The following is a 15,945-nucleotide window of genomic DNA, read 5'->3' as shown; positions in this document are numbered from 1 at the left end:
CCCCGCGCGGCCCGTCCCCGCTCGCGCGGCCCGTCGCGGTCTGAGGATGCGGGAGGCGCCCGCGCTGCCCCGCGGCCCCGCCGCCCCCGCCGCGCCCGCCCCCGGCCCCGTGCCCGTCCCCGGCTTCCTCGCCAAGCTCTGGGCCTTGCTGGAGGACCCGGACAGCGACGACGTCATCTGCTGGAGCAGGGTGAGGTAGCCGCCCGGGCCTGGCCCGGGGAGGCCCGCGCGGACGGCTGGAGGGTGGTGGGGACGCCGGGCCGGGGCTGCGGAGCCCTGCGGGCAGGGGGCGGCGGAGGGTCCCCGGCTGCCCGGAGCGTCCCGACCCTGCCTCCCCGCCTCGCTTGCGGTGGTGCTGGCGGGGCAGCCCCGCGGCGCGGACCGGCGTGCGCAGGACCGTGCCCGGGCTTCTGCTTTGCCCCCGCAACCCCCCGCGTGCGGCGGGGCTGGTGCAGCGGGGCATCCCCGGGGGGCAGTCGCGAGTTCCCGGTCAGCGGCTCCGGGTGATGAAAGGACGCTGTCAGGAGCCATTAACTGTCCATTTACCTTTCGGAGCGGAGACAGATGTATCCCGCGGGCACAGGGCACGGACACAACTACCAGACACCCCAGACACGCACTGTGTTTATTTTTGTTCCCTGTCATTTTTAAAACCGTAGGATTTTTCTCCACCTTTTCCCAGCCGTTTTCCCTTTACAAAGGCAAAGACGAAAAGAAACACAGTATCTTTGTTCTCCTCATGAACAACATAAAAGTGATGCAGAAAGCTCGCTGGTTTCCAGGAAGTTTGATCTTGAACATGTAATAAATCTGGCACTGCTGGTGTCACACTTACCCCTGGTCACCGCTGGGTTGTGTTGTCTGAACTTTCGGTAACTCGGCAACGTTATGTGGTTATTTTTAGTGATGACATAGCACATACAATGGAAGAATCTTGTCAGGAGCTGGGCAGACTGATGAAGGGAGATGAAATCTCTTTAGTGGCATGAATTCCACTGGGCTTGTGCAATGCATATGTTTCCTGGGAGCAAAGAGAGCAGGTTTTTTAGAACAATTTTGCTTTGGGTTAAGATAAATGTGTCAGGGCTTAAAGAAAATTCCCTGTTCAATGGAAGTGTTCCATGTAATTGTGTCTTTGAATTCAAACTTTTTAGACCAGTCCCAAGTACTCAGAAGTGTCCCCACAGACAGTTGACTTGGCAATGTCTTTCACCCTTTTCTGCTATCAGAACAGTCTCTGCTGATTTATGGTCTTCACTTAAGAGCAACACCTTAGAAAAGCTGTGCTTATTAACTAACTGTTACTCCTGCTTATTTCCTAGAATGGCGAGAATTTCTGCATTCTGGATGAGCAGAGGTTTGCCAAGGAGCTGCTCCCCAAGTACTTCAAACACAACAATATCTCCAGCTTCATACGGCAGCTCAACATGTGTAAGCATCAGTGGTTCCTACACATTCTGTCTGCCAAGTTCATAGCTACTTGGCTTCAGTTTGGATTTCTTTAAACAAGCAAATGGACTTGGCAAGTCTTTCATCCCTGAAAACCTGAGCTCTGCCCTTGAGTTTGCTTTGCAAAAGAAAAGACTGATGGAAGAACTTGGTTTAGTGTGTGGTTTTTGTGTTTTAGCTCCAAGTCCTTTTGAGTAACAGCTGTAAGAATATGTGCTGGTGCCTAAAGGTAGTGTGAGGTTGCCTGAGCTCCAGTGTTGCTCTTGCAGCAAACATATGTGTACCCAGGGGGGTAGAGGCTGTGTGTATACCCATACACCTAGAATCTGAAAAAAAATTGCCTGGATTTTGGGGCTGCCACTGCTCTTGCCTGTTTTGCTGTGTTGGAACTAGATCAGTCCCAGTGATGGGCCGAGCTGGACTATGTTTCTCATTATGTTTTCTCTGCTCAACTTGTGAGCATCATGTAGGCAGCATAGCGTAGCGTATGTACAGCGTGGCCAGGCAGAGGGGTGCAGTGAGGGTGGCTCAGGGGCACAGTGCTGCATGCAGAGCTTCAGCAACCAGCAGGAATAACTGCTGAAGCTTCTGGGACCAGTGGAGGGATCAACAGCACAGGAGGTGCTGCCTTAATTAGAATTTCATTCAGACTGACTGGGAGGAGCTTTCTGTCCTTGCCCAGTAGGTTTGCCTGATCTCTGTAGCTGATGCCTGTATAGGATTTATGTAGACATGAGAGAAAGCACATCTGTTTAGTCTCTGGACAGAGGGTAGGTGCTGCTGTTTGTGTCATGTGCTTGTGTTTATGAGACCCATCACTTGAGTGACTGAGGATAATCCAAAGAAACAATTGTCTCTTCCCTTGTAGCTAGGATAAATGGAAAAAATACAAATATTCCTATGAAGGTGTACAATGTAGTGGCAGCCTCCTTTTACTGCTGGACCTATTCTGGCTTTCTAATAATAGTTGGAGTGCATTAATTGTGTTAGAACCTTGACTGAGGAGAGGTGGATTGGCCTGTCAGCTGAATCATGCATCCACCCTGTGGCCTTTGAGCAGTGATGGAAATAGAACTGGCAATATCTTACTTTGTGCAGACAGTCTAGTATGAAGAAGGTGCTCTGCTGCAAGTGTTTGCATAGGCAGGCAGGGAGCTAACTTCTCTGCCTTGCTTTATTCTGTAGACCATGGTAGTACATGACAGCATTTGTTTTGATGTGTAGTTGTCAGGGGTAAAAGGGAAACTTTAGCATTCCTCTGCATCCACTGGGACATGATTCTATTCAAGATGTCATAGTAAATCTCATTTCTAACTAACTGTTGTGAAGGTTTGTACGTGGCTGGGATGGTTTGGCCATGGCTGTCTTGCCCACGGACACACAGTGGCCTCTGCTGTGCAGCTGCGTGTGCAGCCTGCAGGCAGTGGTACTCTGGACATATTCTCTAGCTGTGAAGATCAGAGAAGTGAAATCGTTGAGCACCAGGAAAGGCTACTTTGGCTGTTTTTCATAGTTTCTGCTCCCAGTAACTGTAGTGCAGTGGGTGTTTTGGTAGCATTGGACTTTTCTTTAACTGTATTTATTCAGAAGCAGCTCTCAACTGAAAGAAATGCCTTTGTTGATTTCTCTCCACAGATGGTTTCAGGAAGGTGATTGCTCTGGAGAATGGTATCATCACAGCAGAGAAAAGTTCAGTCATTGAGTTCCAGCACCCTTTCTTCAAGCAAGGGAAGGCACATTTACTGGAAAACATCAAGCGCAAGGTATAGTCCAGACACATATTTACTTCACTTGGTTACGAAAGTGGCTTATCAGGAGCACGTATGGGTGTTTCAAACACAGCCAGCAAATACCATGGGAACCAAGGAAACTCCCTCACAATGCTTGGCTGGGCCTCCTTGTGCCAGTGCTTAGACAAAAACTGCTCTGCTGTTGGTCGTGAACTGGGGTAGGACCATGTTCTGCATCGTCATCAAACCGCAGCCCTTCTCCACAGAGTTCCTATTCCTGATTGCAGCTTAGCATGGTCTGCAGTTCTGTCAGCATCTTTAACTCAGAGAAGGGCACAAAGTGAAAGAAGCAAAAGAAAATACATTCCCATTTGGCACTCACTGAAAATCACCAAGGTCATCACTAACTGGTTCATTTGGATGAGTTTGCATAAATCATATTGCTCCTCCAAAACTGTGTTGCCACTAAACTACATCCTTATGAGCACTTTCTGCTTTTCTTTTGTACGTTCAGGCCTTGTCTGACCTGTTTCTGCACAGATACTTATCCTCTATTGGCACATTACAGCCCATAATATCCTGAGGAAGAGAGTATTGTGATACATCATGCTGACATTTGAACAGCAGAATCTTTTCTTTAGGCTGTTGTCAGGTGTGGCTGCATTGCCTAGGGTAATAAAAGCCCAGGGTAGGCTGGAGAGCCACAATTCTGTTTGGATTGATTGTTCAGTGAGCTGCCCCTGCTTGGAGCCAGAATCGATGCAGGGGCACTGGCTCAGGCTGTGCTCCCCCCGCTGCTGTGACCAGCGTGTCCCAGCGTGCACGCCTGGCCGGGCAGGTGCACGGTGACGTAAGGTGTGGCACCATGTGTCCCAGGGGTGGTGCACTGGGTGGAGTGTTCTAGATGGAAAGACAAAAAGCTCTGCTCAGTGCCAAGGACATTCATATGAAATGTTGAATAGGCTGATGAAAGATACTCTTTGTTGCACAGGAAATGTTGTGATTTTTTTGCAAAACAGTCATTCATTTTTTTGCTCTTTTACTGCCTGGAATGGGGCCATATTCCAGTATTGGCTGTAAACTGTATTTCAGGCCTCTGTCAGGACTGCAGGTTGGAATGCAGGACTTGCTTTACTGCTGGTATGCAGATACCCTGTGTGTCTCCACAGAATACCAGAATGGTTTGGGTTGGAAGGTACCTTAGAGTTCATCTCATCCCACCCACTGCCATGGGCAGAGACACCTCCCACTAGACCAGGATGCTCCAAGCCCCATCCAACCAGCGATGGGACAGCCAAGTTTCTGTGGGCAACCTGTGCCAGTGCCTCAGCACCTAAGGACTGGACACCCTGATTAGCCAGTTGGGGACTCTGAAGAGCTTGTATTTGAGCTTCTCCTTGTACTTGGGCAGAATTTAGATCAGCCCTTTTTTTTTTGGAGGCTAGCTGGCTGCATTCAAAATTTCCACCCACTTCCTGCAACTTTTGGTTGTCTTCCCGCAGAGAGGTGGTGTGCTGAAGAGAAATCAGACAGCCAAGAATTCCATTTGGGATGCACCCTGTGTACATTAGCATAAATTATTAACTGCAACAAACAGCAAAGCATCTAGACTGCAGACAGGGAGGACAACTGTCAGACCGTTCAATCCATCCTTTGCACCATGGGATCATGTCAAGAAAGTAGTTAGTCATGTCTGAGAAGTGATTGCACAACAGCTGTGGTCAGTTCCAGCACAAAGGGATGGGATGTTGGTTCGTACCACCATAGGTTCGTTTCTGACTATCTGACTATCCCATTCCCCTTTGGATGACAACCTGCACAGAAGTTATCTCAGACCTCAGCAGGCCAATCCCACGTTGGTGCTTTCACCTCCCCCTTGGAATCCAAGAGATGCTTTCACATTCCCCTGGAATTTACCAGAGTAACAAGAAAACTCCCAGCAGGCTGTAGGTTGGGAGGGATACCTGGTACAACTCCATGTGGCTCCATTATAGTCAGTACTTAGCAAAATGATGTTCAAAATTATGCCCACAAAACCTGGATGTGTCATTCAGACAAGTGCATGTGATGCACTGTAGACCTGTCTTTTTCAAAACCCTGAATTGTGTTGCAGCCAGCAGTGCTCCTGCTGCAGAGAGAGTTGCTGAAGGAAATGGAAAATGTTTAATACAGAAGTGCAGGAAGGAGATGGTGAGCTTTTTGCTCTCAGATGGCTTTTCCACCATCGTTTGAAGTAGCAGCATTCACAGATTCTGCTGTGAGTAGAAGAGCAGTTTGGACTCGTCTTTCTGCAGACAAGTCTCCATAACTTTGGAATGTCACTGAGCAGAGAGATAGTAGAGGAAACACCAGCAGGGGAATCTGCAATTCAGCTGGTGTGGGATAAATTTTCTGACTGAGTAGGATGCATCTAACTAGACACCTTAATCTACCGGTAACTTAATGGAAATTTGTTAGTCCTTTGCTGGCAGATTTACCCACATCTAGAAGGAATATGATCACCTTGTTCTTCCACTATCGGCTGTGGCGTTTTTTTGGCTGGTGTTTGCTTTGTGACACTAGAGGGCAAGCTGTCACCAGGCCTGACTGAGAACCCCCAGGGAAAGCCCTTTGCAGTCAGTGGTTTTTATTGTGAATTATGGTCATGAATCTACTGTCTCCAGGTACAAAGTGCTAGTGTCATGTTTTCATTGGCATCTTGTTTTTTTTACACAGTGCAGCCTGTCCTAAGGATTGTCAACTGCAGCAGTTGTGGTGTTTTGTGCCATGTAAGAATTGCAGTCTTACCTGGTCTTTTAATGGGGCTCGGTCCTGCTCTGCAGACTGACTGCGCTCTCCCTGCAGCAAGGAGTATGCACTGTTTGTAGTAAAGCATGTGTACTCATTCTAGGTGTCTGCAGTGAGAACTGAGGATCTCAAGGTCTGCACAGAGGATTTGCACAAAGTCCTGTCTGAAGTGCAGGAGATGAGAGAGCAGCAGAACAACATGGATGTCAGGCTGGCTAACATGAAGAGGTAGACTCGGCTGTTTGGGGGTGCTTATACATTGAATGTTGCTTATATCTGATGGACATTGGCTAAATATGGGTTTCATGTGAACTGGAAACAGGTGAAGCTATATTTTTTCCTAAGAATGCCCATTCCACCTCACACAACATTCTGAATCTTGTTTGTTTTTGTAATTCAGTTACAGACTGGAAATTTAGACTGGGAGTTTGTTGACTGTCTTGAGATTTCACTCTGGTTGCCAGCACCTGTAGTAGTTCTTTAGGTCAATAAAAGCATTTCATTTTTTGAGTACAATCAGGGTTAGATGCAGTGAGGGACAACTGGTGTTTTGTTTTCTTCCTTATTGGAAGTGGACTTTACACATCCTCATCTCTGTTCTCTCAGATCCCCTTCATATAGGCACTGGTAATTCATTCAGGTCATTGGTATACCAGCAGATATCAAACAGAGTTCAGGAGATACCTTTCTCTCTGTGTTCTCTAAAAAAAAAAAAACCGACCAATCCCCTTGAACACTACTTTTAGATCTGTCCCAAGGCTGTCAGTGTTTGGAAACAGGCTGAGTGTAACACAAAGTCCTTATTCAACAGCTTTGAGGCTTTGAAGGAATATCTCAGGTCAAGATTATTGGTGGAGCAGCAGAGGATGAGGGTGTCCTTACTGAGTGTTTGATGCTGCCTGATTGAAAATGGAGTTAAGTTAACCCAGAGTTTATACTAGTGGATCGGATTAACTGAGGGTTAGTTATCCACAGAGGGAATGTTGCCATTGGTTCTGCAAGGTACTCTAAAGGTTTGAAAGCTGTAAAACTAGAGCATATAAAGTAAACTCTGTTCATCCTCTGTCTTCTGATTTATTCTGCATTGCAGAGAAAATAAGGCCCTGTGGAAAGAAGTGGCAGTTCTAAGGCAGAAGCACAGTCAACAACAGAAGCTGCTGTCTAAGGTACCATTGCAGCATCTTCAGTGCTACCATCCTTATTCCTGCCTCTGTGATACTTCATGGCATTCTTTGCTTATGTAGAATGACAAATGACACAGAGCTGAACAGGCTGTATTAATACAGCATAAAGAAAATGTTCTCAGTTCCTGAGTGTCCCAGAAGTAGCACAGTAAAAAACCACAAGCAAAGCACTAAGGAAAAGTCATAGTAGGATGTCAGTGTGTGGAGACAGTGCATGGTAACAGGAGCCCAGACCTTGAGAGATTGCAGGCACGTGGAATGGAGTCTGTGAAAGATCTTGGACCAGGATACACTTAGACCACTTGAGAAGTGAACTTGGAACCCAGAAATTGTAGGAGCTTGCACGCTGGAAAAAATTTTCTCTGGTTTATTCCTCAGCTGTTTCTGGTCTGGAATCCTCCAGTGACTTGTGCTGTTATATTGCATTTCAAAAAAAAAGCCAACTGTGCAAGTGGGATAATTTTTCTATGCAGTTTGTAACTCTTGCTTTGTTCTTTAAGATATAACTGCAAATGGATTTTTAAAATACCTGTTAATTTCTGTCACATAACTGTATAATTTTATAGTAAAATCTGAATTAAGAATTTAATGTTAGGATTGCTATGCTGACCACTTGGTTTTGGTTTTCTTTTGTTTTTCCTTTTTAGATTCTTCAATTTATACTCAGTTTGATGCGAGGAAATTATATTGTTGGGGTCAAAAGAAAAAGGTAATTACTTGATAGGTCCCAGATCAGTCAGATGTAAATTATAGGGATAAATCAGTTTTTGTTGTGTGACAGGTATTTTTATCATTTGTATATTCAAACTTGAAAAAGCTGATGGAAGTTCAGTCAAGCACAAAATAAGTATTTCCTCCTATCACTAAAATGGGTGGGAAGAGAATATTCTATACATTTTCAATTCCAAAGGGCACAGTTATCAGAAGTGGTAAATCTCCAAATGTGCATGCATAACTGACTTCTTCCAAACCACAGTGTGTGTGTGTGTGTAGTGCAGGCTGCCTGCAGTACCCTTCCTGACACACATTCCCAAAAGCCAGGCGTCTTGGAGGGAAAGAATGATAACCGTTACTGCCTGTATCTGGCACTGCTGCAGCTCTTCTTTCTGGAAGTCAGGATGTACTAAAGCTGTGCTTTGTCTCAGGTCTCTCACAGATGCTGCGGGTGCTTCACCCTCCAAGTACAGTCGTCAGTATGTCCGCATCCCTGTGGAGAGTGGCCAAGCTGTAAGTCTCCCCAGGGATAGAGGCAGTGGGTTGGACAGGATGATACACAGTGATATCAGTCTTCCTTATGGCTACAAACACCCTAACCTCATAATCAATGCACTCCCTTTTGTAATGGGCAATGAGCAGCTTTAGAGCATCACTCTGGCTGTAAAATCATGCAAATCAGTGCAACTGGTCACAGGTGAAATGTGAACAGGAAAGAGAAGCTGCAAGGAGAATGGGGCTTCAGTATGAAAAAAGAAAAGTTCAGAGCCTGTGGTTTACTCATTCTGTGCTGTATCTGCAGATGGCTTTTTCTGAACATAGTGCAGATGAAGAGGATGGAAATGGTACAGGTCTGATAATCCGAGATATCACTGACACCCTGGAAAATGCCACCAATGGCCTCCTTGCTGTGGCACACACAAGTGGCAGAGCCAGGTATGTCCAAAGTATATGAAATACTTAGGCCTGGGTTAATTGGGTAGTTACAGTAATGTTGGTGATCCATATGGATTCTGGGAAACAACGTCTCTCTGAATGTCCATTTGTGCATGACAGGCCTGTTGCACGCTGTCCTTCTACAGCAGGTAGCATTGGCTATTGTCAGAGCTCATGTCTCTTCAGGAGTCCTTGGAGGCCTGTCAGTCTGATGGACATTTCAGGTTTAATTTGCTGAGGCTTTTCTGTGTGTTCAAAAAATAAGCACATACTTGACTTTTTGACTGAACAGGGACGTGAGCGCATATATCAGTTTCTGATAATCCAAAATGTATATAGATTGCTAACAAACAAATTAAGATGTATAGTTTTATCTCCAGTTTCAATACTGCTCTCACTAAGCGTATCCTAGGGAAGACATCCTCTGTGTGGCAACAGATTTTAGTGAAAACCCATTTCGTTGTTAATAGCCAGAATGAAATATGGACTGATTTGGAGTATTTTCCTTCCAGAGTCTGTCTTTTAGGAGTTTCCCTCCTGCCTAAATCCCATATACTATATTGCTGCTTTTTGCCTGGGAATAAGAGGTGTTTTGCTCTCATACATGGTCTCTGTGTAAGCTGTAGTAAGAGATTCTTAATCTGCCACTTTGCTGCTTTTTCTAAAGACCAGTTTGTTACTTGAACCCTTGACTGGCCTAATCTTATTAAGATTTGGGATACTAAACCTGAAATGAATAGTAATGCAGTTGATAAATTCTCCTGTGTGTTGTTTCTCTTTGGGTCACGTTTTAGAGAGCCACAGGCAGCTCTGGATCCTGGCTTACCTCTTTGTCAAGTATCACAGCCAAGTGAGTTAAACTGTGCAGAACCTGTCCCATCAGTTCCTATAAACGATGTCAGCAAATCTGGTGAAACAGGCACGGCTGCTGTGGAGCTCCACACTGCACAGCCAAATGCTCCAGAGGACCCCGTGTCAGTAATTGACTCCATCTTGAATGAGAACAACTCTGGAAACCAAAATGATCCTTTGCTGGACAGGTATTAACTTGTTTCTGAAAAGCATTAGGCTGTTGTCACCTTGTGGGATCCTGTTGGAGTTCTGGAGGGTGTATTGTTTGACAGAACGTAGGGAATTAGCTTTTGAGTTATCATTGATGAAGTGAATTCGCTGCACCTTTGTTACCAGGGCTTGAAAAAGCCACATTTTGGTATCACACATTGAAAAAGGGTAAGTGTCCCTGTCACCTTTATGGTAACAGGTGTGCCTGAGTGCTGGTGCGTCCGTCAGTGTGTCCCATCAGCCCTCTGCTGGCACTGCTAGGTGCTGCCAAGCAGCAGGTGAAGAGCACTAATCTCGGGCAGGCATTGTGGGCACTTTATTCCTGGGACCTGGATGTGGATTGTCCTGGTGGTCATCTCACTGTTCCTTTCCTTCTCTGCCCCTCATTTGTGCAAAGCTGTTTCCCGTGTGCCCTGTCAGATCACACAGCCCTGGATCAGGGGTGCAGGCCGCGGGTTCCCACTCCGCGGTGGCTGCGTGAGCAGTTCCCAGCTCCACTCCAGTCCCTGAGCTTTGCCAGTGCCATCACTGTGGCTGCAGGAGAGCTGTATTGAGGACAAAGCTTTAACCCTTGCTCCTACAGCTCTTCTGCTGTGGTCAGTGGCGGGTAGGAGGGCCTGGGGTGGTGTCCCAGCACTCGTATGGTCTGAAGGCCCTGCTGTATCTTCCCTCCTGGGCACAGGATGTGGGGGCAGTGCCTTGGAACTGCCCATTCCTCAGCGCTGGGAATTCAGTACAGGAGCACCTCATGGCATAGCAAGACATGCAGTGTGGCCACTGTGCCTGCTGCTGCCTTTCCAGGTTCTTCACTGTCCCTCATGTCTTGCCCACTGTCCTTGGAAACATGTCCAATTTGGCAACAAGCCAGTGTTTCAAAGTAGGTAGAGTTCCTTCAGGCCTAGATTATTTCCAGCCCTTTGCTTATCATTTATTGTCCCAGGGGAAAGCCATCGGACCTTTGTTTAAACAGGTACTGGTGTACAGGCTGGGGTCTGAGAACATTGACCAGATACTAAAATGAGGGAGGGAGTAGGTATGGAAGGAGGAACTGCTTTTTGACCTGATAGCTGTAGTTGTGCTTGCTGTTCAGGTAGTGTTCCTTGTACCTGTACCTCAGAGTGAAAAGTGGAGTGAAAGGTGATACAGGAATGCAGTTTCATCCATTTGGCTATTCTGGATTGTAGGCAACCTGCCTTGTGGGGCAAGAGGAGGCCCTGCCTGCCACCTGTGCCTTACAGTACTATGTAATTTTGTCTTTTTAGAGAAGAAATTCAGGATTTTCTGAACTGCATCGATGCCAGCCTTGAAGAGCTCCAAGCAATGCTGTCAGGGAAGCAGTACAACTTCGGTGCTGAAGCATTCAGTGATGTGAGTGTCTTCTCGCTATTTCTGATTTCTGAGAAATACTGCTCAGGTTGCATCATGAAATGTCACTAGTTTATTCCATGTTGTAATGGGTAGGAGGGGGCAACATCTTGAAAAGCAAATAGTTAGAAATAGAATGATTCATAGGTATTCACAGTGTACAAAGTAATACTGGGAGCCTTTCCCAGGTCATAAAGGATTTCTGTTCTACAGAACCGAAGGGGGAGAAAAAGAAGGAAAAATACTGCCTCAATTCTCCTTCTCAAACCTCAATCACATATCATCACATCCTGTGTGCTTGATTCAACTGGATGATATGGAGTGAAATTTAGCTGTATTCCTGGAATCACTGGGAAACAGGGTAACCTTTTCTCTTCTTGTGACCTCAGTTTACTGCCACAGGTTGAAGCTCCCAGCTGAAGGCCCATGGAGGAGCCACTGTCCCCGTGCTTCAGTGGAAGGAGCAGCACACTGGGTCCTGCAGTTCTTTGAGGAGCCCTCTGCATTTTATTTCATGAACTTTATTAGTTGACATGTGGTCTGGTTTTATTTTCAGACATTTAATCCTGAGCTGCCAGCCCTGGATATGAGCTTGATGGAAACTCCCCCTGGTATGGAAAATGTAAGAGTAAGATTTACTTCTGTGGTGGGGAGGGTGAATGTGATGCTGGGAGTTGAATCTTGCTTGATGTACCTCAAGGGTGGGAATGGGGTTGGTGGCACAGGGTGACACTGGTGGTTCATCGCATCCAGCTGACTTCAGGGTTTCAGTTATCAGTGTTGGCATGTCAGAATTTAAGAGGGATCTCAAGATAATTTCCAGTCCTACATTCCTAGTGCAGTCATACACTTGGAATGCCTGTGTGAAGACTGGAGGAAGAGTACTAAATGAAAATTGTAATGCAATACACTGTAGTTGTTCTGAACGTGGTTGTATGGGATTTCCTCAGAAGATATACAGAAATTCAGCACAAACTTACTTCTCTTGGTCCAGTTCCTAAAATTGATTCATACTATTAAAAAAAACCCTTGCAAGTGTTATTTTTGTTGTAGTCCTGAAAAAATATTTACACTAGGATTTCTCAGTCAGAAGAGCTTAGACTACAACTGGTGTAAAATGCAGCTGCATTTAAGCAGTGCCTGCAAAATTTAATTACATGATGAAATCATGTTTAACTGTTACCCCAACAAGACCGATTGTAGTAAAGCTTCTGGTTTGGAAGGTAAAACAAATATTTGTTAGCCAGAAGCTTGTTTTGTTTAGTAAGTACAGTTTGTACTTCACTGTGCCTCCTTCTGAGAGCTCCTGTGTGCAGGCCTTCATATGCAACAACAGGCTCATTGCTCAGTTGCTCCATCTCTCTTCCCTTCTCCTTTCACATCTAATTCTGTTAACCAGTCAGTAAAGACTTCCATTTTGTTGTTGTTAAACATTCTGTCTTAACTCTCTGTCTGCCTTGTTTCAGATGGCAAACTTGGCAGAGAGCACTGAAGGTCTGGGAGCAAGTGAGAGGGAAACTTCAGGAAGCAAAGGTGGGCAGGAAGGAACGCTGAGCACTGTGGCAGCTCCACACTCTTTGAAAACTGTATATTGAAGTGGAATTGTTGTAGACTGTCATATCTCCTTCTTTGGTCTGGGCTTAAGCTTTTTGTGAAGACTCTGACATTTCACTGATCTTGAAGCTGTGCCTCAGTCTTAACAGGCCCATCCTGTTTTTCAGATAGAAAAAACCCATCCTGGTTTTTCACACAGAAAACATGGGTCCCATCCTGTGTCCTTTTTCACATGGAAACGTGACATGAGTGCCACAGTGGGGAGCAGAACTGCAAATGTCCTTGTGGCAGTATCTCCTACACAGGCTGTGATCCCCCCCAAAGGCAGTGCTGCTCAGGTTACCACTGCAGTGCTGCCATTGCATGCTGTGAGAGTCAGGGGCTTGCAGTGGGCTTCAGGCACTGATGTTTCCAGGTACAGGGGCTTTCGCTTCACTCTGACAGCCATGGGTGTAGGGTTTGTCCCAGCCCAGCCTGGGCTTTCCTGTAGTACACCAAGTTTGAAGCAACCTTTCCAGACTTCCTTGCCTTGAATAAGAGCCTTCAGTTGGTGAAACAGTTTTAACTGTTTGTTTTTCCCTCAGATATGCAGCTGATCCAGTACAGGGCCAACCCTCTGCTTTCCTTATTTGAAGAGCTGCCTTCGGGTGAAGCTGCAGGGAAGGTGGACGATCAGAAAGACTTTCTGCTGCCTTCCCTGGAGGAGAAACCTGCTCTCCAGCCTCCATCAGCCAGTGAAACCGTTGTGCCACTTGCAGCTCCAGCAAGCCAGGCCGAGCCTCTGGACGCTCTGGGAATGGGTGATCCGCCTCTCCTCCCAGAAGATGGGAATGGAGAATATAAACTGTTTCCACTCCTGCTTCTCAGTCCTGTTGCTAACTTCATAGATGAGGCTTCTGAAATAGAAATTTCTTGAACTCATAGAATGTTTGTAACTGGCTTACTGCTGTGGAATAACCACCAAAGGAGTGGAGCAGTAAAAAGTGTGAGCTTGGTCCTCACCTGCTTCCTGGGGACCCTGTTCTGCGCAGACAAAGGGAAGTTCTCTTGCTGCAAGCAGGGAGCACATCTGGGAGAACTGAGCACAAGCTCAACAACAGCAAGAGCTGGTGGAGTGAGGGCACCAGACAGAGGGGAAGAACAACAACCCTGTAAACATAACACAGTGTATTCCATAACTTTTTATCCAATATTCTTATTGCAAGAGGAAATCTGTTTGTATCCTGTTTGTAAAGTTTGGCTGGGTTTTTTTGTTGGGGGGTAGTGTTTGTTTTTATTAGCTGGATAGTAATGTGGTGTGTAATATTTGGAACCTGGGTTTTACTCTTTGGAGAGCCTGCTTCAATAGGTGGCTTGCCTACTGTTTGGAATTAAGTTGTTTTTAAATTTTGTTTTTCATTTGAGATTTCTTTTTTGATAGTTACTGGCTACAGTTGTTTGCATCTGCTTAGATCACTTTCGTACTCCTAGATTTGCTCCTAGGTATAGGGGACATTTTTCCTATGGAAAATGACATTTTAACTGTGGAGTATTATTTTTTAACATGCTAGCACACATCCATTGCCCCGGATTGTAGGAGTTGTGGTAGGAAGTGCTTGCCCCCCTGTGTAGCGCTGATTTCTCATGCACATTGCATGGCAGTTCCGGGGTAACCTGCCCCCAGTTCACAGGTCATGTGTCCTTGGAGATGGTCAGTAGGACTGATTCATGTTTAGCAAAGGCCAGCAGCTGCCCCTAAAATGAGAAGGGGAGCCCTGGGGTGCCTTGCACTGACACAGGGTGTTGCATTAAGGTATCTCTGTGCTGGTAGCAGCTATTGTTCCCTGCCCCTGGATGGACACTGGGCTTCACGCTGCAATTTCTGCCCGTGGAATTTTAAAGCCAAATTAACCAGATGCATCTGAGTCTTTTGACAACGAACTACATATGCTAGTGTCTGCTTCGTCAAAAAGTCTTTTCCCAAAGTTTCTTTTGGCACTGTTTCCCAAGTTTTCTCTGAGTAGCTGTACTGTGGAGCCCAGCCTCTGTGTCAATAGAGCAGCAAGTTCTGTGCTAGTACCAAGCATGCCATAGCTTTGCCAGCCCACACAAACCTGCCACGTGCTGAAGTGACAGCGAAGTGCTGGGGCTGCAGGAGGCCTGGATGCAGGTAGAAACCCCCTTGGATAGTATCACCTGATACTCCTACCAGCACAGTTACTTTAAATTTTTTCCAGTTTTAGGAATTCAGGCTACCTACAAGCTTTGTTCTCTCTAACGTTCCTGAACTAGTAAGTGCTGAGCTCTTTTATACTCAAGAATCCAAGGTAGATATTCTGAAGCCTGCTAGATAATGCATGTTACCTGTGCTGGCCTGACTTTGTTGGATTTGTGCTTCATTGTCAAATCACTTGAGTTACAAAGGAAGGTCCTGCTCCTGAGCGTGTAACACCTTCAGTGTCATTTTATTTCTGTGCCTCTGTACCTGTTCTTACCTCGTGACCCTTCTCATTTCCATCTTTTGAATTGCCTTTTGTCAAGTTTGTCTTATTCAAGCCTTCACAGTCTTTCTTTTGCTGACTTCTTGAGGCCAAGGGCTGAATAGTCTCAAGTTTTCATGAGCTGAAGGGAGAGGGGGAGGGGTGAGCATGTTGCATCTGTCCCAGGTCAGGTTTAGTTTAATTCCTTCCCAAAGGCCACAGTTTTGCTGAGAGACAGTGAAAACCAGACTTTCCTGGTGTGCTGTTTGACAGCACCATGCAGACAACAGAGTTCTTTGGGAGGTTGACCTGCACCTCTGACTCCCTGCGCAGGTTGGACTGTAATTGCTGTTATGGATTAGTGTCATGTTCCTCTGTCAGAGAGTCCTCTCCCCTCAGTGCAGCTCACTGTCAGATACTGGGTCTGAGTGCATCATGGGTTTTTAATACACTTCCTCTCTTAAGAAGTTAAGAAACCAAGGCTTAAAAAAATTGCAAGAAAAAAAAGTTTGTGCATCTGTGTGTCTGGTGTATGTACTGGTCTGGGAAAAGTATTTATGCAACTTTCTTAAGAAAGATTGCAATGGAAAGACTGAATAGCAAGAAAAACCCACATGCTGAAGTAATTAAACTCAAGAATTGCAAAAGCATTACTGTGTTTCTTGTACATTCTTTGTGTGTGTTCCTGTATGTGCCAATGTTTCC

General features: G+C 46.0%; 1 protein-coding gene across 1 annotated transcript; it reads left to right on the top strand.

Moving 5' to 3' along the window:
- The first annotated feature begins 29 nt into the window (after positions 1-29).
- On the top strand, positions 30-15,890 carry LOC104691337 (heat shock factor protein 3-like). The gene is made up of 13 exons (XM_039571938.1): positions 30-190; positions 1,323-1,431; positions 3,085-3,212; positions 6,070-6,194; positions 7,057-7,132; positions 7,798-7,859; positions 8,296-8,377; positions 8,667-8,800; positions 9,595-9,840; positions 11,125-11,230; positions 11,784-11,849; positions 12,694-12,760; positions 13,366-15,890. Exons 1-13 carry the CDS (start codon positions 47-49, stop codon positions 13,695-13,697), a joined length of 1,677 nt encoding a protein of 558 aa, XP_039427872.1. The 5' UTR covers positions 30-46; the 3' UTR covers positions 13,698-15,890.
- Positions 15,891-15,945: the final 55 nt, after the last annotated feature.

The sequence above is a fragment of the Corvus cornix genome, chromosome 4A (genome assembly GCF_000738735.6).
Source record: "Corvus cornix cornix isolate S_Up_H32 chromosome 4A, ASM73873v5, whole genome shotgun sequence".
NCBI lineage: Eukaryota > Metazoa > Chordata > Aves > Passeriformes > Corvidae > Corvus > Corvus cornix.
Note: the sequence above shows the minus strand (reverse complement) of the source record. Positions and strands in the feature narration are given on the sequence as shown.